This window comes from Trichomonas vaginalis, chromosome II (genome assembly GCF_026262505.1).
Source record: "Trichomonas vaginalis G3 chromosome II, whole genome shotgun sequence".
NCBI classification, from domain to species: domain Eukaryota; phylum Parabasalia; order Trichomonadida; family Trichomonadidae; genus Trichomonas; species Trichomonas vaginalis.
This window is the reverse complement of record NC_067204.1, coordinates 12,602,492-12,622,046: the sequence shown is the minus strand read 5'-3', so window position 1 is coordinate 12,622,046 and position 19,555 is coordinate 12,602,492. Positions and strand designations below refer to the sequence as shown.

General features: G+C 35.1%; 10 protein-coding genes and 3 pseudogenes across 13 annotated transcripts, besides 3 other annotated features; 2 read left to right on the top strand and 11 right to left on the bottom strand.

Moving 5' to 3' along the window:
• Nucleotides 1-7,732: part of a mobile genetic element that runs on past the window's edge.
• On the bottom strand, nucleotides 747-1,157 carry TVAGG3_0533940 (organellar and viral DNA polymerase type B; the record flags this gene model as incomplete). The annotated part of the gene is made up of 1 exon (XM_051237695.1): nucleotides 747-1,157. One exon carries the CDS (start codon nucleotides 1,155-1,157, stop codon nucleotides 747-749), a length of 411 nt encoding a protein of 136 aa, XP_051095519.1.
• Nucleotides 1,509-1,847, bottom strand: TVAGG3_0533930 (uncharacterized protein; the record flags this gene model as incomplete). The annotated part of the gene is made up of 1 exon (XM_051237694.1): nucleotides 1,509-1,847. The coding sequence occupies one exon, from the start codon at nucleotides 1,845-1,847 to the stop codon at nucleotides 1,509-1,511; it is 339 nt and encodes a 112-aa protein (XP_051095518.1).
• On the top strand, nucleotides 2,139-2,456 carry TVAGG3_0533920 (uncharacterized protein; the record flags this gene model as incomplete). Its single annotated transcript, XM_051237693.1, has 1 exon — nucleotides 2,139-2,456. The coding sequence occupies one exon, from the start codon at nucleotides 2,139-2,141 to the stop codon at nucleotides 2,454-2,456; it is 318 nt and encodes a 105-aa protein (XP_051095517.1).
• Nucleotides 3,862-4,399, bottom strand: TVAGG3_0533910 (uncharacterized protein; the record flags this gene model as incomplete). Its single annotated transcript, XM_051237692.1, has 1 exon — nucleotides 3,862-4,399. A coding segment is annotated over one exon (538 nt), but the record flags the coding sequence as incomplete, so codon positions are not given.
• On the bottom strand, nucleotides 4,645-5,231 carry TVAGG3_0533900 (annotated as a pseudogene). The gene has a single exon. A coding segment is annotated over exon 1 (587 nt).
• Nucleotides 6,791-7,276, bottom strand: TVAGG3_0533890 (phage tail repeat-like family; the record flags this gene model as incomplete). Its single annotated transcript, XM_051237691.1, has 1 exon — nucleotides 6,791-7,276. One exon carries the CDS (start codon nucleotides 7,274-7,276, stop codon nucleotides 6,791-6,793), a length of 486 nt encoding a protein of 161 aa, XP_051095515.1.
• An 879-nt stretch (nucleotides 7,733-8,611) lies between the features above and the next one.
• On the top strand, nucleotides 8,612-9,039 carry TVAGG3_0533870 (annotated as a pseudogene). The gene has a single exon. A coding segment is annotated over exon 1 (428 nt).
• A 4-nt stretch (nucleotides 9,040-9,043) lies between these two features.
• TVAGG3_0533860 lies at nucleotides 9,044-9,285 on the bottom strand (annotated as a pseudogene). Its single transcript has one exon. A coding segment is annotated over exon 1 (242 nt).
• An 18-nt stretch (nucleotides 9,286-9,303) lies between these two features.
• On the bottom strand, nucleotides 9,304-9,666 carry TVAGG3_0533850 (uncharacterized protein; the record flags this gene model as incomplete). Its single annotated transcript, XM_051237690.1, has 1 exon — nucleotides 9,304-9,666. One exon carries the CDS (start codon nucleotides 9,664-9,666, stop codon nucleotides 9,304-9,306), a length of 363 nt encoding a protein of 120 aa, XP_051095514.1.
• A 1,391-nt stretch (nucleotides 9,667-11,057) lies between these two features.
• Nucleotides 11,058-12,934, bottom strand: TVAGG3_0533840 (ATP binding; the record flags this gene model as incomplete). Its single annotated transcript, XM_001304044.1, has 1 exon — nucleotides 11,122-12,933. The coding sequence occupies one exon, from the start codon at nucleotides 12,931-12,933 to the stop codon at nucleotides 11,122-11,124; it is 1,812 nt and encodes a 603-aa protein (XP_001304045.1).
• Nucleotides 12,935-13,045: 111 nt separating this feature from the next.
• Nucleotides 13,046-13,083: a mobile genetic element.
• A 1,177-nt stretch (nucleotides 13,084-14,260) lies between these two features.
• Nucleotides 14,261-14,297: a mobile genetic element.
• Nucleotides 14,298-14,578: 281 nt separating this feature from the next.
• On the bottom strand, nucleotides 14,579-16,144 carry TVAGG3_0533810 (spectrin binding; the record flags this gene model as incomplete). Its single annotated transcript, XM_001304045.1, has 1 exon — nucleotides 14,579-16,144. The coding sequence occupies one exon, from the start codon at nucleotides 16,142-16,144 to the stop codon at nucleotides 14,579-14,581; it is 1,566 nt and encodes a 521-aa protein (XP_001304046.1).
• A 370-nt stretch (nucleotides 16,145-16,514) lies between these two features.
• On the bottom strand, nucleotides 16,515-18,426 carry TVAGG3_0533800 (WD repeat-containing protein family; the record flags this gene model as incomplete). The annotated part of the gene is made up of 1 exon (XM_001304046.1): nucleotides 16,603-18,420. One exon carries the CDS (start codon nucleotides 18,418-18,420, stop codon nucleotides 16,603-16,605), a length of 1,818 nt encoding a protein of 605 aa, XP_001304047.1.
• Nucleotides 18,427-18,640: 214 nt separating this feature from the next.
• On the bottom strand, nucleotides 18,641-19,360 carry TVAGG3_0533790 (uncharacterized protein; the record flags this gene model as incomplete). Its single annotated transcript, XM_001304047.1, has 1 exon — nucleotides 18,773-19,354. The coding sequence occupies one exon, from the start codon at nucleotides 19,352-19,354 to the stop codon at nucleotides 18,773-18,775; it is 582 nt and encodes a 193-aa protein (XP_001304048.1).
• Between the last annotated feature and the right edge of the window lie 195 nt (nucleotides 19,361-19,555).

Below are 19,555 nucleotides of genomic sequence, written 5' to 3'. Positions count from 1 at the left end.
TAGATCTAACATTCTAACATAAACATTATTTTTTGGTGTAAATTTCATTGACTGACTGACTGACTGACGGCACAAAGTGGCTTAGCGAAAACATTAATATATAAAATTCATGATTTTCGAGAGTTTTAGACCATGTTAGAAATGAGGTTAGAAAACGTGTTAGATCTAACATTCTAACATAAACTTTATTTTTGCTGAATTCAGCAACAAAATGAACGAGGCCAGGATGTATGTAAATACCTTTGAATTCATTTATAACGCCCTTAGTAAGCTCATAAAATGCTTGTTTTGAGGTCGAGCCACTTTTGGCTCCACCGTATTCTTTCAACCAAAACTCAAGAATTTCCTGCGTGAATTTTGTATAAAACTAACTTTATTTTTTATTTCGGGAAAATTCATGAAAATTCAAGAGGTTAGAAAACGTGTTAGAAAACGTGTTAGATCTAACCATCTACCCGACATTCTCGTCAAATACAAAAAAATGACACTTTTTCATTAGATAACTGTTATTTTTTGACGAAGTGAAGGTTTACACTTCGTCAAAAAAATCCCTGAAATCATATCTTTTATACAAAAAAATACAAAAAAATGACACTTTTTCATTAGATAACTGTTATTTTTTGACGAAGTGAAGGTTTACACTTCGTCAAAAAAATCCCTGAAATCATGTCTTTTATACAAAAAAATACAAAAAAATGACACTAACTTTATTTTCTGACTTTCACAAAAGACCAAAAATAAACGCTTTACATGTATTTTTCAGCAACTTCGTCAAATAATTTTATAGCTTTATCTATCTCATCTACTTCAAACGTTTCTTTACCTTTTATGGGAGCACCATACATTTTCTCAAACTTTTCAAGTAGTTCTGTTTCTGCAGCTCTCATATCATTAGCAAACACAACCTTGACCCTATTGACTGTACTGTCATATCTTTGAGTTATATTATATGTTCTTCCTATCTTATATCTCTTTGTATTGAAGTCCTTCGGTTTCTGAACGATGTAAAGTAAGCCTTCACTGCAACGTTCCGTATCGAATGAACCATATGTTATGAAGTTATATCCAACAACTGGGTCTAACCATAACAAAACTATTGGTATAAGACTTTTGTCGATGAGATATGCTGTAGTTCCATAGAATCTTACCGATATCATAAGCTCAGGATTTCTTGTCAAAATTTTCTGAGTAGAAGCATTTCTAACCCAGTCGTGTGTTTTCTTTCCAGATGGAGATATAATGTCTGACAAAGAATATTTGTTGTATTTCTTTGAGTATCTTACGTTTAAATCACCTATTCTAACCACTTTGGTGTCATTGTCTATCTTTCTAACTGTTTCAAACTCAATGTTTGACATATCTGTCTTTACATACAAAATAAAAAAATAAATAAAAATAAAACTAATTTTATTTTTTCTATCTTAAGGAAATTCATGAAAATTCATGAAAATTCATGAGGGTGAGAAAACAGGTGAGAAAACAGGTTAGATCTAACCTCTTCACCTAAATTATATTTTTTGGTCCGGGAACAACTTTCTCTCAATTGGAGCTGTAGCATACTCTTTGCGTAAGCGGTTCAGACCTTCTTCGAACTCTTGGTCTCTCTTCGATTTGGATTGAGATTGGAATTGCTGGGGTGGAGCTTGCTGGAACAACCAAGGGTTGGGGCAGTAAGGCATAGGCTGAGGAGGGTAGTTCGGGAAGCCTTGTGGTGGGTAGTAACCTTGAGGTGGAAATTGGTAGTAATTCGGAGGTACTTGCTGGAACTGAGGTTGCTGAGGAGACTGTTGTGGTTCTTTAGGTTCCTCTGGTTTGGGAATGGACTCGGTTGGTGGTACGTCGGACATCCGTTTGTGTCCTGTCGGATGGAAGAACTTTTCCTGTCGGAAGGAAGAACTTTTCCTGTCGGATGGAAAATTTTTTCCTGTCGGATGGAAAATTTTTTCCTGTCGGAAGGAAAATTTTTTCCTGTCGGATGGAAAAACTTTTTCTGAAGTTCGACCAAAAAGTTCTCAATTTTCGAAAATTTGAATGGTTAACGGACGGACAGCTGGAAAATTTTTTCCTGTCGGAAGGAAAAATTTTTTCTGTCGGAAGGAAAATTTTTTCCAGTTGTCGGGAAAATATTTTCCTGTCGGATGGAAGGACTCGGAATGCCAGAAGGATTTGACGAGGCAGTTTACCTAATTGAAATTAACGAGCTTGTTAAGCAGTACTTGCGCAAGGTCATGAAGCCCAAGGTCAAGTTCACCGCTATTTCTGGAAGGGCTGCCTTGAATCTCGAGACTTCGACCGGAATTCCAATTCAAATACCAGAAAACACTCCTTTCGACGACATAAAGCAAGCAAAGAAGGAAGCCATTATAAAGTTCTTTGCCAAGCGTCCTTGGATACTACTTCCAAACAAGGAGAACCCTTTCCCAAGAATTCCCACATTTAAATTCAAATTCGAATAAAAATTTTTTATTTCATGCAATGTTTTATTTCTGTGCCGTCTTCAAGTATGCCCCAATACTTACGCTTGGAGAGGACATGAACTTCGGTGAAAATTTTGTCCAATTTGAATCGACCCATCTTTTCACCGACTAAACCCATTTCAATGAGTTTGTTGTATCCTTCTTCGTTCGTTATGAGTGCGTCAATGTTCTCATAGTAAACCTTGACTTTCGATTTGACTTCGGAGAAGAATTTGTTGTAGTTGTCAAGGACTGCCTTTGCGAACTGAGGGTAAGACCAATGTTCGACAATAGGTTTTAATGTGGTTACTAAGCCACTTTGACCTTGAGTGAATTCGTACTTCAAAACAAAAGGAGAAAACCTTTCAACAAAGTTGTCGACCTTCTCATAATGTTTACTCTTCATCTCTTGAGGTTTCTTAATGGAATATCCCCATGTCGAATTCATAAGCAATTTGAGTGTCATTGCAAGTTTGGGGTTTGAAGCTTTCCTAATATCATACAGTTGTTGTATGACTTTTCCAACTGTATAGTTCCTTCCCGGAAACTCACCATCTTCGTTGGAATTCCAGTCGGAATATATTGGACAAACCTCATGTACGCAGCGTTAAGGTCGACATAGTATATCTTTTCGTTTGAGTCGAACTTGTCGCAACCAATTGGTCCAGTTTGTGGAAATTCCAAGTGAGTCTCTTATCTTCTGAGAAACTTCTCCTGTTATCTCATAAACATCGTCGAAGCAACCTGTTTCATATAAAACCTTCTGACCTAACTCAGATGCTCTCCAATACAATTTGACGTCAATTGGATGTCTCAATGGAAGTTTGTTTATAGCATCTTGAGTTCTTGCAACCTCATTGGAAGTTCTTCTGGTTCAGGTTGGTATCCGAACAATCCAACTCCTTGTGGAATTGTGTACTTCTTTTGTACTAGAACTTTGTCTGGAACAACTTTGGTCTTGCTAACAATGAAAAGTTTGTTTCGTCTTTTGGTACAAAAGTTTCTGTCAGCTTGTCATCTGGAATTGGTTCCAACAAACCTTTCTCGAAAAGAATGTTTACAGCTCTGACAATGTTGCACTTGCCTTTTTCCGAACAATGGGTTTGTAAGACTTTCGTTCAACATGAAGTGGTTGTGGACAATTACAATCTTCAACCATGGTAAATTGAACTCAACAACATAGTCGTCATGTGAAGAACCTTTAGCTGTAGGTATGTTGACTCGGATATTGACATTTGCCAACGGTGCAATTTTTGCCAATTGACCTCTGAGAATGTACCTTGTCTTCACACATGACTCAAGATACTTCATCTTCTCATCTGTAACAAGACCAGAGTTCCTGAGACATGTAAAATGCAAGGTTCATTGACAATTGTTTCAATTGAATTGTAAATTCCATACCTTGTCAAGTCAATGTCAGACTTATTTATGAACGGGAAGTATCCAGCATGTTGTCTGACTGCTTGAGGGTTAGGTTGGTACCATTCGAACTTGACACTTGCAATTCCTTCAATTGCATTCAAAATGTCTGAGTCGGAGTCAACCATTTGTACTCTCTTTGTAGTCTTGAAAGCGTCAAGAAGTTTTGCGGCTGTTTGTTCATTGCCATGTGCATAGTAAATGTGACCATCCAAATCTGTTATGGTCAATCTGAGATTGTGTCCTTTCTTATTTCCGTCTTTTATGGCAGCAAGTACTCCCATGAAGCCTTCTTTGTTCTTTCCTTCGTCAAAGTTTACTGTAAAGGTTCGACCAGATGTAATTTGACTTCTAACTTCACGATACTTTTCATATGCATATCTTGTTCTTTCCATGGGAGCATGACCATCCTCTGCACTACCTTTTTTCCTTCTCAAAGGATGCAATTGTTCGTCATGTTTCCAGTAGAATCTGGCAAAGCCGTCGTGTCCTTCAACTTGAGGTTCACTAACATCGAAAGGCATGTCCATAAGACGTTCTTCTTCTAACCTCTCTAGTCTGTTTGGATAATTGGCACGTGCTGTTTCCCAATCCATTTCGTAGCGAAGACCAGACAATTTGTCATAGACTTTATGGGTCTTCCCTTCCTATATTTAAAATTCTTCGAAACTCTCCAACCATATCTTTGTAACTCTGCTTTTATTCTAGCAGATTTTCTATCCATTCTATATGGGGGCATTTTTATAAAAAGAAAAAAATATTTTTTTCTTTACTTTACATAACCGCCTGCTGCCATAAGTCTTTGACGCCAACCCATACCAGCTAATGAAGGTTGACTTGGTTTAGTTTGGAAACTAAACTTGGTTTTGGTTTATCTTCAGTTTTTGGTTTTTTCTTCTTCTATCGGTTTTTCGTCACTTTTCGGTTCCTCTGACTTTACTTCACTTGCAGGAACAGTTGTGTCGTCAACATCTTCATAAATATCATATGCCATTTGTTTTTGTTTTCCTTTCAACTTTTTGTGTTTGTTTGTAAAGTTTAGAATATTTCGACTCTAAGTCAATGAGATGTTCTATAATGAACTGTTGGTCAGTGAAGTAAACTTTTCCATCTGTTGTCTCATAAACTCCTTCAGACTTCAATATTTTATTTGTGAGAGTCTGTTTCTTTTTTGAGATACTAGCCGTTCCATTTTTATGAAAAAGTGACTTTATAGTTAGGGTTTGTATTTCCAGATCTGGCACTTTCTATTATTGAATTTTCTCTCTCATCTGTAATTCTTTGACGGGTTTTGACAATGGTTCTGAACTTTTTGTTTGTGGTGTCAAATCTACCGTTTCAACTTCTTCCGGTCATTTCATCTCAGTAAAAAATTTTAGTTTGGTTTGTTTTCAACTGGTTGTTTAGGTTTTTAAGTCGGTCTAAAACTTCCTGAGGTATAGGAAGAACTTGACAAACACGTGGTGTAACTGCTGGAAGTCGACAAATCCATCTTGAACCCATTTTCTCAATGCTGTATTGTTCATTTCATCTCAGTAAAAAATTTTACATTCCCCACGTTTGAGGCGGTTGAGGTTAGTTATTGTTTACCCACTGTTGTGCATGGTTATATCCTCTGTTAAAGAATCTTTCACCTTGGTCCATATAGTGTCCTGCTTGGTTATAGTAGTCATTTGCTTTGTTATAATAGTTTCCTGCTTGTCTTCCTACATTGTCCATCCATCCTTGAACTTTTCCTCTTGTTTCAGGATTTGGAATAAGATTTGTTGCATCTCGTGCTACATCCCAACCTTTCTGTACAGTTTGTATAATAGGTTGTGCTTTCTCTTTAAGTATACCTAATGTACTCAAAATCTTCCTTCCAATTCCAAATGCACCTCTGGCTATTGTTCCCACTGCGGGCAAAAATCTGGATGCAACTCCTGCTAATGCGCCAAATAAACCCATTTCTTATGGGTTAAAAAATGACGAATCCAAACAAGGACCCCTATGTTTCTAAGGCAACAAAAAAAGCACTCATGATAAAAATCTTTAGTTCAACACCAAATGCTTGGTTTATGGATATCTTGGAAAACATTCCGAGAGTTAGAACAGATGGACCTCCATACTGGTTAATATTTGTTGGTCAAAACACAAGATACTGTGAAGCCATACCATTATGGTCCAAAAATATTTTAGATGTAAAAACTGCTTTGACAATATTCGTTGACAAATACCATCCAACAAAACTGACATCTGACTGTGAAAGTTCTTTCAAATCAGATGATATTAAAAACTATCTGCGTTCAAAAAATGTAAACCAATATTTCATTGTCGACCAAAACCATTCTGCTCTTGGTGTCATTGACGTTGTATAAAAATGTTAAGAGACTTAAACCAACCACAAGGTGGTGAAGCAAATGAAATGTATATTGATGACAAATATAGACACTTCTCCATGGCAAAGATGAGACAGTTTTAAATATTTACAATAACCGTAAACAAAAAGGTTTGGGAAACCACTCCCCCGAAGAAATGAAAAACAACCCTGACTTAGAGAAAGACTATATATTTAATAATTTAGTCAAAAGAGACAAACAAGAAAGAATGCCGGGCTTCAAACTTCAGAAAGGTGACAAAGTAAAAATAGAAATACCTAAACGCGACCCATATGAAAATACTATTGACTATGACAACAATGGAACCCGACAGGTACTCACATTCGTGTTCGTAAAAATAGAAGAAAGTATACAAGAGAATATTACGAAGTTTTAGGCAAACATGGCAAAATGTACACACTGCAAGCAGAAGATAAAACTACTATTGTCAGACCTCGTTTCAAACTTGTCAAAGTTCAAGGTGGTATACTTTCAAAGACAGTTCCTAACAAATATAAGACAACTCCTGACGAATGCTAAAGAAGTTGAAAATGACGACTAAGCAATTCTATACCATGCGTAAACTGTCATGTAAGGTGGCATGTATTCTTTACTTTGTCCCGTTGTTTGCGTATATCCTGAAACGAAATGTGTATGGTTTCCTTCTCCCTCAGTGTTACTCCAGTAACAATTTATAGCAAACTTAACGTTGTCTTTAACATCATATCCTTTACCTTTTGTCATTGCTGACCAATCCCAATATCTATGCTTATGCCAACCTGCTTGAGATGTACTTAAATCTATGTAGTGACTGTGTGCAGGTAAATTTTCACCTGAAATCGTTTTACTTCCACCTGTTTCCTTTGAAGAGTTTGCACAATACAAAAACCTGTCGACTATTTGAGTCCAAGTTCCAAAACCCAGAACTGTTTCTGGTCTGGTAGAGTTCATTGACGTATAAATAGAGCCTATAGGATATAATGTTTGAAGTATTTCTGTCTTTAATGTTTGAAGCTCTGTTTTGTCTGCTTTCTTGTCTAACATTGCGGGTAGTTCATGTGCTTCAAAGTTTTCATGATCTTCGATATTCCTGCAACTCTTATCTAAATTGTTAAGAGTATCTTTTACGCTTGTACTCGGATTCTCTAAAGGTGCACTTGAACCAAGGTCAAAGTTCAGTATTATGTCGTCTGCTCTAACAGTAGTGAAGGATTTATGTGTATGGTTCTTATCTGCTTTCTTCTCTAACACATCGTTAACATAAGTTTTATCTGCTTTAAGGTCTAAACATCCTGAAACCCATCCTGTATCAGCTTTAGTTTTTAAAATCTTCGATGTCCATTCATGATACCATTCAGCCCTTTCTTTAATTTCATTATCTTTTTCATCCACATATTCCTTATCTGCTTTCTTCTCTAACTTACTAGCCACATATTCCTCATCTGCTTTCTTTTCAAGGCTAACGTTTAAGTCTGTTATTTCAGATATAGAATGTATATGAGTCTTTTTAGAATATTCGTTTTCAGCTCTTGTCACTTCACTTGACATTTTATTGTCAACATATGTTTTTCTGCTAGTTCAGGATGAGTATGTTCTTTTTGTTGCATAAGCATTGTTAGCTCTTTCTTCTTCTTTTGCTATTGCATCGTCTACATATTCTTTGTCAGCTTTGTTGTCAACATCTGCTTTCAAAAGAAGTTCATTTATAGGTTTCTCGTTTAAAGTTCCTTTTGTTGGATTTATACAGACAGTATTGTTCTTCTTGTCTTGAAATAGAAACTCATCTGTCATTGGGTTTAATGTCAGTTTTAAGTTTCCTTCTTTCAATGACTCAGATATCTTAGAATAGTTTGAAAAGTTTGTTGTGTTCTTATTTAGAGCTTGCATAATGAGTTGTCGGTTGTGTTGTATTTCTCTTATGGAATCAATATCTTTCGACATTTTTATTATAGATAAAATATGCTTCCAATAGAAAAAGAAAATTCAAGAGTTGCTACAACTAAACCATTAGATGAACTTTTACTAATGTCGGTCAAAAGTTTGAGACAGAGACCGTAAAGCATGAAGGCTATCGTTTTGACTACCCATTAAGATGGTTAAGAGACCCATCTGTCACAAAAGCTATTGGCTTTCGTAGAATAAAGTTTGTGTCTGTAGAAGATAAAAGTTTTCCATTTATTGTAAGGTTTCATATAGATTATATATCTGAAGGGAAACGAAAAATGTGGGAAGAAATTGAGCTAATACAAGTTGACCTTTCATCTTCTCTACAGACTGCGTTAAAAAATATAGAAGATAAAATAAATTCATGTTATGCAAAATATGCTGATGAATATGCAAATACCGAGAGCACACTTTATGTGAGAATTGTATATGACAAACAAAATTCACAAGTGTCATTTCAAATCTACGAAGACAATCCAAAGAAAGACGAACAAATATATACAGAATTCACTGCAATGTCATGGTATTATTTGCAAAGAATGTTAAATCAGAAAGTCGAACTTCCTTTAGCAAATATCTACAGTCGATATGCAAGAGATGAACCATATTTATTTAAAGATGTTTTCGACCAAGATGCTGTGATAGTTCATGCTTCATTTTCTGGCGCCCAAAACTCTTTCTTATGCTTGGCAAATGACTTTTACGAAAAACCTACAAAGTTATACGAACCACCAAGTGGAAGTATTTCAGACTTTCAAGTATGGTTTACTACAGATGGAAGAAAAAGAATAATTCCATTATACCATGTGTTTTACTTAGAACTTAGTTTCATATACAACTACTATCGAACGGTAAAAATATAATTTTTTAATACGGTTGAGGTGTTGGATTTGGTTGCCAACTTGACTGTGGTGCAGGTTCAGGCTGTTGTATTACAGGAGCTTGTTCTTCTGGTTCAGGGTCTTTAGGTATAATACCAACGAACTGACCTACTCTTTTACCAATATTTTTGACACCGTTCCATACTCCTCTTCCGACAGATTTTATTCCATTCCATATACCTCTTCCAACTCTTCTGAAAAGTTTCCAATACTACTGAAGAAACCCATTTTACTATATGTAAAAATCTAATGTCCACCTAGTCTCTTACGTTTCCTGTTGAGTTCCATAGCATTCTTTAACTGGAGCTCATACATTCTGTTTCTCCTCTGGTAGAAAACATATTCTGGGTCAACTCCTGTGTTTGCGTCATCTGCATAAAGTTGTTTATATCCCACTTCAGGGTTTGTATAAAACTCTTTCCATCTCATATTTGCATACCATGGTGGCAAACCTAACACAGCGTCATTTGACATGGCAGTTTGCATTTGTACATCTGTTGGCACTTGACCATAGTTTGCCATTGCAGTTTGTATTCTAACTTCATTTGGAATATTCTCTGGGTTTGGTTGTCCAGGTTGCTGTGCATTCGCTAAGTTCTGTGCGTCCATTTAATATTAGATAAAAATATCTCTTACGAGTACATATACTGAACATTTGCAGGCATTGGTTCATCTTCATATTCTCTGTACTTTTCTGCCACGTCAAATAAATAAATGACACAATGGAAAAAACTAAAACAAGTAGTCCTATTTCAAACCACATTTACTTACTAATAAAATTTCTTTATTGTGACACTTTCTCCAGTTTATAGGACCTCTCTCATATTCTATCTTGTCATATCTAAACTCATAGTCGTTTATATCTTCTAGCCATCTCATAACGGTTTCCAAACCACTTTTATCGGATGTAAAGTAAAAGCATGGATGGTTATGTAAAACGTCTAAAGTTTCTAAAGAGTCTCTCAAAGTCCAGTCTACTTGGTATTGAAAATCCCATGTGTTATAGAACGGCGGGTCCACTATAAAGAAAACATTTTCCTTGTCTTTATATTTTCATACAACTCTGTCCAATGACATCTCACAAACTCTATACCCTCAATATATTTTTCTATGTCCTCTTTGAAAACATTTGTATAGTTAAGATATAAAACTTTTGACATAAGTGTTTCAATGTCATGAACTCTTATAGCACCACTATATAATAGTCTAGCAGATATACTATCCCAGTCTATATATTCTGCTTTTTTCAAAACCTCTCTCACAATATTTTTCTTATCTAATGGTATACGTTCCATCTTACCTATAGGTATCTTTTCTTTTAACTCTTTCAATATATTGTTTGTGTCTGGAATATGTTTGAGACGGTTCATATAGTTGTCGAAGTCATTGCATATAATCTTTGAGTCAGGAAATACAGTATGACATAAATGGGATATATAGAAACTTCCACCGAACAAATCTACAAATGTTAGACCATTCGGTAGTTTCTTAAGTTCTCTCAATATAATATCTTTACATCTACTCTTATTTCCAAAGAACGGTAACGGCGGTTTTGTAAAATTCATTTATATATAATAATAAAAATGTTTTTACCCGAAAAGTGACAGAAAAGTGACAAAGCATGAAAACATATATAATTTGTGAAAAGTGACATAAAAGTGACATATTAAAAGTGACATCATTAATATGATGTAAATAACAACGGTTTTGGTTTTGTCACCGGCTGGTCGGCTGGGGTTCGGTCCTCCTCTTGGGTCTTGGGCAAAATTTCTTAGGGCTAGAAGGGGCGCAGCCCCTGGAAGCCCCACTTACCTGACCTCGTAAGAATAAAAACCGTAAGAATCATACATTTTTTACTTCATATGTAAAAAAAATGATACAAAATCGTTCAATATTGTATGAATTCTTACGTTTACAAAAAAAGTCACACAACCCGTACTCATATACTACTTAGAAAAACAAATTTCAACTCAATCATAAAAGACTTGTTTAATATAATTCTTTTATTCTATAACGTATTCATAATATAAAGACAAAAAAATAATGATATAAAAACAAGATATATTAGACCATTAAAATTCTCTGAACCAAGACTTTTCTTCTTACAGCGTTGGTGAAACCTTCATTATAAGTAAATTTGAGGCCACCTGTGTTTCTTTGGGTTTCCTGAGTTTGGGTTAAGTCCATTTCTTCACCCCAGAAGTTTCTGATTGGATCTCTTCTCTGTGATTTGCCAAGTTTATCCTGAATACGAGTTCCTGTAATGGAAAGTTCTTTTAGAAGTGATCCCTGTGATTCAATCTCAGTTTGAATACATTCTCTGTACTTTGTTAAGTTATTTATTGAGAAATTATTCAAACCAATAATATTATCAACATCAGGAACGGAAGTATAGTGTCCAAATGCATTCTTCTTATAAGAAATCTTAATGCATTGATGCATAGCAGTGATTCTTTTCCTTAATGACTCTCCTTGCCTATTGATGACATAATTAATTTGTTCTTGTGGCAAACAAAGGATTCTACGATATACATCAATGCCAGTTCTGAACACAGGGTTCTTCAGCATCGATGAATTGGCAGTTGACCTCATAGATCCTTCGAATCCGAGTGAAGAAGTTGGAAATGCGATGTTTCTTCCAACATTTTGAACACCACAAAGCTTGGAACAGCTTGCAATGGCCATATCTGATGCTTCTGAGTCTCCTAGAACATCAGCGTAACAAAGATTATCGAACATTTCGACTAATCTTTTTCTTGTCGGATCTGCGTTTCTTATATTCTCAAGATTCTCGAGAATACCGGTAGAAATAAGTCTTGTGTTGCCAAAGATCTCAACTTCGTTCGCACAATCCTTAAACGACTTGCTCGCAGTAAATAAAGTTGTCCAAACGTCGAAAGGAGTGAGAGAAGAGTTCTTCAGGCCAACAGGAAGGAGATGAACTGTATCTGCTGATATCGGCTGCCTTGCTCTTAAGAAACTAATGGTATTTAAGGCAGTGCGAATATCGTATTTCGAAATCTCGGCAACTTCGTTAATTGCTTGCGTAGAAATATCGATTTCTTCATTCTTGCAAATATATCTTATTCGTTCTTTGAATTGCGTAGAATTTGGAGGTGGTAATTTGATGAAAGTTGCAATTGAGCGAATATTCTTAAGACTTTGAGCGTAACCATCGTTCACAATGATGACAACTGGACGGCTAGCATTTCCAGTGATCGCCTTCAGAACACTGTCGCTAATTGTTCCAATTCCATCTAATTCTTCAAAAACCATCAATGGCTTGGTTTTTGCTCCAAAAACGGGTTCAAAATTAAGTTGGTTTTGGAGAATCATTTGATTTCTGTCAACTGATGCATCATCTGAAGCATTTAATTCAACTGTATGAAATCCGCAATGTTTTGCAATAATACGGATAAGAGTAGTCTTACCAGATCCAGGAGGGCCTGCTAGAAGTAAAATATGAGAAAGCTGTATAGTTGGCTGCTCAAATTTCGAGTTTTTCGTCAAATCAACTAATTTCTTTGTTCTCTTTGGTTTCTTGCGCTCACTTTTTGCATTTTGGAAATGCCTCATCCATTCGAGAACTTGTCTGTTTGTTCTTTCGTCTGAAATTAAATCTGTGTAGGTTTTTGGTGTGTATTCATTAATTAAGTTTGTTTCTGATACATTAATCTCTTCAATTGGCTTGGGTGGTATTAGTTCTGGAATTTTCATATCGATTTTTTCAAAACGTTCGATATATTTAGGAAAACAATCATATTTCGGGATTGAAACGCGTTCACCACTAAATGTAGTGATAGGGATTGCTTTAACATTGTAATCATTCGAGATTTTGGTATTTCCTGTTGAAGACTCGAATGGATCTTTATTCATACGTTTCAGAAAAGTGACAAAGAAATTTTAAACTGACGCATTCAGTTCTGAAAAATTAAACTCGAACATAATCCACAGAATATGATTCTATTTCTTTACTCTAAACTATATATGTTGTAAACAGAAATTCATCAAAAGTGACACCTCAGAAAAGCTAAAATATTGAATTTTTGGAACTTTTGATAGAGCACGTTTTTAAATATTAATTAAAATAAATGTATATTTTGTAAAGATTCTTTTTAATAAAAAATAAAATTTTGAAGAAGAACACAAAATCTTCTGAAAAATAATATCACATAAACTCATATTATTTTCTAATATATAACTATTTTATATAAAAATCAAATTCAATGATCTTAAAAGCGAAGGATAAACCTCAAAATTTACGAATATAATGAGTGGGAATATAATGCTTATCTATCATAAAACCATATGAAATATCAATTTTTGCTTTACGCCTAATTTTTGACGACAATTAGCAAAAAATGTTAAATGTTAACACTCAGTCCATTTGAATATGAAAAATAAAATTGACTTTGATTAAATGTTTTTATTTATCATGCAATTCTTCTTACGACCAAAGATTTGAATAAAATTTCAAAAAATAAGATAGCTTAAAAAATAATATACGGTAGTGTTTACTAATAGATGAATAGTATATAAATTCTATTAAAATGGATTTGATCCAAAAAAATATATAAAATTTGATCATAAATAAAATCGTTTTAAATTACTTCTTCATTTAAATTATAACAATTATTTTTGGTTTTATATTTTTTTGGATCAAATCCATTTTAATAGAATTTATATACTATTCATCTATTAGTAAACACTACCGTATATTATTTTTTAAGCTATCTTATTTTTTGAAATTTTATTCAAATCTTTGGTCGTAAGAAGAATTGCATGATAAATAAAAACATTTAATCAAAGTCAATTTTATTTTTCATATTCAAATGGACTGAGTGTTAACATTTAACATTTTTTGCTAATTGTCGTCAAAAATTAGGCGTAAAGCAAAAATTGATATTTCATATGGTTTTATGATAGATAAGCATTATATTCCCACTCATTATATTCGTAAATTTTGAGGTTTATCCTTCGCTTTTAAGATCATTGAATTTGATTTTTATATAAAATAGTTATATATTAGAAAATAATATGAGTTTATGTGATATTATTTTTCAGAAGATTTCATTCTATATGCCTATGAAAAGTACTCTCAAAACTAACTTTTTCCTAATTATAATTAAATCTAGAATATTGTATTATGCTTAGTATTATTTCATTTTTCTCATTCAATTTAGAATTTACAAATGTCAAAAAATTGAGAGCTGTCACTTTTGATGAATTTCTGTTTATTACATATATCAGCAAATTAATGCTCGAATCCAATAATAATGAGGGTAAATATGAAATACGAAGAATATCAATGGGATTCAAACCAATTATTTATTGAATCAGAGGAAATTAAATCTATTATGTCAACATAAAAATGATTTTAACACTTTTGAATGTTAATGAAAATTGTCGATCTTCTAATCCTTATAATAGACAACCACTTTCAAATGACATAAAAGATTCAACTCTTAGATAATATAATTAAATTTGTTTATTGGAATTGGAAAACTTGAAAATATTTAATTCAATCATAATCGTAATCATTCATGTTTTCAAGAGATTTATTGATATCATCGGTAACTTGGGCGCCGAGGGAGATAAGAACATCTACCATTGCTTTGTTGTTTCGGTAAATTGCAGCTTGAAGGGGTGTAAAACCATCATCTTCAGTGAAATTGACATCTGCTCCATGTGAAACAAGAACTTTAACCATACCAATACTGCCCTGATCCGCTGCATATTGGATAGGTGGGATTCCCTGTGCTAATAAATTGATATCAGCTCCATGGGAAATAAGTAATTCAGCTGTTTCGGGGCTCTCACACATTGCTGCCCAGTGAAGAGGAGTTTTTTGTCCATCATCTGCTTCATTTACATCAGCTCCATGAGAGATTAGCACTTCTGCAGTTTCTTTGCTATTATAAGAAGCTGCTGTAATGAGAGGTGATGATTGTAGCGCTGTTGACTTAGTGATTGTAGCGCCATGAGAAAGAAGAATTTCTACCACTTCTTTACTATTATATTGTGATGCCCAAATAAGCGAGGTATTTGCACGAGAGTCTGTGGATTCAATGTCTGCCCCACGCGAAATTAAGAGTTCTGCTATTACAGCGTTATTGTATTCGGCTGCATAATGAAGTGCTGTCTTCATGTGGGAATCTTTGGCATTTATATCGGCACCATGGTCTAATAAATATTTACAAATGCTTTTGAGGCCGAAAGATGGTGAAACAGCAAAGCAATCGTCAATACTTTTGTTTTGATCAAAATAAGCCAAAAATGCTAGAAGATTATTATATTCCACACAATCATCCAATTTGATTTTCGTTTCGTAATCATTCATTAAAAATATAACCTTTTCAATCTCATGGGAGATGATAGCATATTTCATGCATTCTTTGCTGGGCTTTTGAACTTTCAAACATTCACTGATTATGTGCGTATTTCCGCTCAAAAATGAATACTGAAGACAAATAGGTGTGATTTCTAAGTTGAATTTAGTTCTTAAGAATTTAAAACATACAACAGACCCATGATAGCAACATAATTCAAGCAATGAATATAGGTGATATGGATCAGGATAGAATGGATTTTCTATTCTTTCCTCTGCATCAAAATCATTCTTTTCTGTAAAAGATATCAGTGAATCTTTATTATCTTCCATTATTGCTCTGAAAATTGTACCTTCTTCATGAACATTTAATGAATAATTGTTGGATTGGAACTGATAATATTCCTCAATACTTTCTTTATGGTCCTTATATAAAAATATTCCATACTCTTTATGAACAAAATAGTCAAATGCAAGATCAATCATTATGGTTTGAGTTGGATGATATTCATTATATACCTTTTTGAATAGTTCCCAATATGACTTTGTGTAGCGATTATTGTATTTAGCTGCAGTGAAGATTGTTTCAATAATCTTGTGTGGAGAGATCCTTTTTGCCTCGATATATTGACTTTTCAGCTCCTCAAAGATCTGGTTGATATCATCATTATTCGATGTTTTTAACCTGAATAATGTGTCAAAGACATCATTTTGACCTTTACACAGCTGCTTTAGTTCAATAGAGATGGACTTTTCCATGAAAAATGATAATATTAAACGTATGATCAGAACAAATGTTTTTCGCATTCATTTCTCTAAGAAGAATCTATGAAAACAATTTCATGTTGGTAAATAAATTCAATACTATTGAATTAAATACCAAATGAAATTTTCAGAACTTTCAGAAATATTTCTATTTTGGTAAAGCAATCAGATCGAATTTTTGTTCTCATTTTATACTCAAATCAGCTAAATGAATCAAACAATTTGGATATGATGACTATAAGTTTTTCAATTTGAAGGAACCAAATAAATTTTTATATGAGATTAACCGCCAAAACAGTTCAGATATCTTTAACCATTAATGAACGTAAAAGTTCTTTGTTGTTATCCTTATAGATGTAATAAAAAAGATTATCAACGTTAAGAAGATTGTTAATTTATCAAAATAAAATTTGGAAAAAATGTTTTAAAAAAAATATAAAAATTATTCAGACTTATTTCATTTTCCAAATGTAAATGCCACCCTCAGCGCCAACAGAAACAATGATTGACTGGTCAGGAGAGTAGATTGCCTTCTTGATGTTGCCGCAGTGGCCCTTACCTAGAGCTTCGAGCTGGCCTGTCTGGAATCCCCAAACCTTTACGAGTTTGTCATCACCTCCTGTTACGAACTTTGTTTCGTCTGGAGACAAACAGATTGAATTTGGCTGTGCGTTGACGGAAGCTTCGAGCTCACGGATGATTGAAGCGTTGAAGCCATCCCAGAATACGATTCTCTTATCAGAAGAAACTGTAACGAGAATGCCTGTTTCTGTGTGGACATCAGCTCCATTGAAGAAAGCCTGTTGCATGAATCTCTGGCGAGAAACAACGCGGTTTGCATCCCAAATGATGACGGAGCCATCGTGTGAGCATGACCAGAACTCGTTTCCATCGCGTGAGAACTTGATCTGAGAGACCATCTGGTGGTGCTCCTTGAGTGTCTTGACAAGATGCATGTTCTTGGCGCCGAGTTCCCAAATAGAAATGTCGCCTGTCATGCCGCCTGTGACAATGAATGAACCACGTGCTGCAATTGCTGTAACACCGTTAAGATGGGCACCGTTGATGACCCAGAGCTCGCGGCCGGACTGTGGAGCGTAGCCTCTGATACGGCCATCGCTCCAGCCTGTAAGAATGATCTTGCCATCGGCTGGGACGGCGATGCAGTTGCATTCGGAACGGGCGAGAGAGACACGGAGGAGTTCTTGGTATGTACGACTGTTCCAGACGTGGAAGCCACCGGATGAGCAGGTAAGGAACATGTCTGAAGAGCGTTCTGGGAAGAATACATCTGAGATGGCGGATGAGTGGCCTTTAGAAAGGATGGAGGCCTTGAATGTATCTGTGTTGATGGAGCAGATGTCGGATTCGGAGGTGCCGCAAAGAATTTCGGAGTTTGTTCTTGGAACAACGGAAACTGATGTAACACGGCCCTGGAGATCTGTTCCTGTGATGGCATGGAGGTCGCCAGCATCAAGGATGGCTACACGGCCGCAGCCAGAACCAACGGCGATATCTCCCCATGGAGTAACTTGAAGAGCTGTGATGCCTTCGCCAATTGGCTTGCGTGGGCCGACTGTGATGAGCTTCTTCTGCTCGCAGTGGACCTTAAGAACATCACCAGTTGTAGTTCCGCAATATACGTATGTATCGTTAGCATCGAGAGAAAGTGCTGTAACGTTACGCTTTGTAATATCGAGCTTCATGTTGTCTGCTGTGAAATTGCGGCGCTCTTCATCAATTCTCCAGAAACGGACGTTTGTATCACCCGCAGAAACGAAGAATTGATCGTCGTTGTTAGAAAATCCGACGCAGTTGCATCCACCTGTTGAGCCAATTGTGGCTGTTGAGCCATTAAGGCCAGCGCGACGAGCAACGTCCCAAATAACGATTCTATCATCGCCACCAAGGGAAGCAAGGTACTTGTCGGACATGGAGAATGATAAGCAACGAATTGAGTCCTTGTGCATTGTCCATTTTGCGACTTGAGCCATCTTATCGAAGTCCCAAAGAATAAGTGTAGACTCCTGATCGATTGCTGAATACTGGCCAGATGCAATGTAGTGGCCTGAGCGGGAAACAGCAATTGCTGTGATCTCGCTTGTATGTCCTGTAAGGAAACGCTGGGTTGCAGCCTTTCCCTTCTCCATAACAACGAGAATTGAGCCAAGTGGATAAATAATATGCTTGTTGTCTGGATGTGCTATAAGGCCTCCTGCTACTTGACCAGAGAAACCAATAGTTGAACAGAGCTTGAGTTCGTCAGCCATTTGAATGTTCTAAAATCCGTTATTTAAATTTTTAGAGGAGGTTTTATTTTTCTGATTAAATTGCATAATATATATCTCCATGATCTACAAATCAATTATGCAGTAGAATATTACTAAAAATATAGCATTTTAGTTTTTATTGATATCGGTATTTATTATTTTAGGCTTCATTCTAAGTAACATGTTCATAAAATTTCTAAGAGATATCAATTAGCGCGTGCAAGGATATAGTTACCAGTTAATATTTTTATATAAAAAAAATAATTTGTTTTTAAATAACACAGTCAACTTTTTTTTCGTAAATATGATGATTGCATTGAATAAGTATACAAGTAATTATGGATAATTTAAATTATTTCTTTGTACGAGCTGTAATAACAGCAGCACGAAGTGCGGTAAGCTCTGTTGGTCCCATATGGGGCAATAAAGCTCTGATTGCGTTCAAAGCTGCTTCTTGTTCTGGTGTTTCTTGAGCAGCTGGTTCTGGTTCAGGAGAAGATAATTTTGAAACCGGATCAGGGAACTTTTGACGAGCTGCTTGTCTTTCTTCTTCTGTGATGTCTACTTGATCTAATTTTGTAAGATTTGGAAGAAGAGCAATTGTAAATAATCTGTAGTCATCGAGGTTTGTAATTGGATTATCTGAAAGCCATAATACTTTAAGATTTGGTAATTCCATTAAGTATTTTAATTGTTGAAATTCGGCAATTTTATTTTTACGAAGGAAGAGTTCTTGAAGGTGCTTGCAGTGTGAAAATGGTTCGAGACTATCTATTTCGTTAACTGATAAAGCGCAAGTTTCCAAATTTGGTAAATTCTTTATTTCTGAGATATCCTTGAGACTGTAGCCCCACAAGTTTAGATTCTTAACAGAGTTAAGTGAATCATTCTTTGTCTTTTTGAGTACAATCTCTGAAGTGAGAGTTTGAGACATTTGAAAACGATTATTTTTACCTCAATTTTGATGTAAAAACGAAAAATTTCATCAAAATTAATAACGATCTCCCCTCAAATACATAGCATCATAGTTCTATGGATCAATCATGATCTATTTTGAATAATTTCAATTGATAAATCATGAACTTCAACAAAATCATATTCAATTTAATGCTATAATATTATTTCTAGAACATAA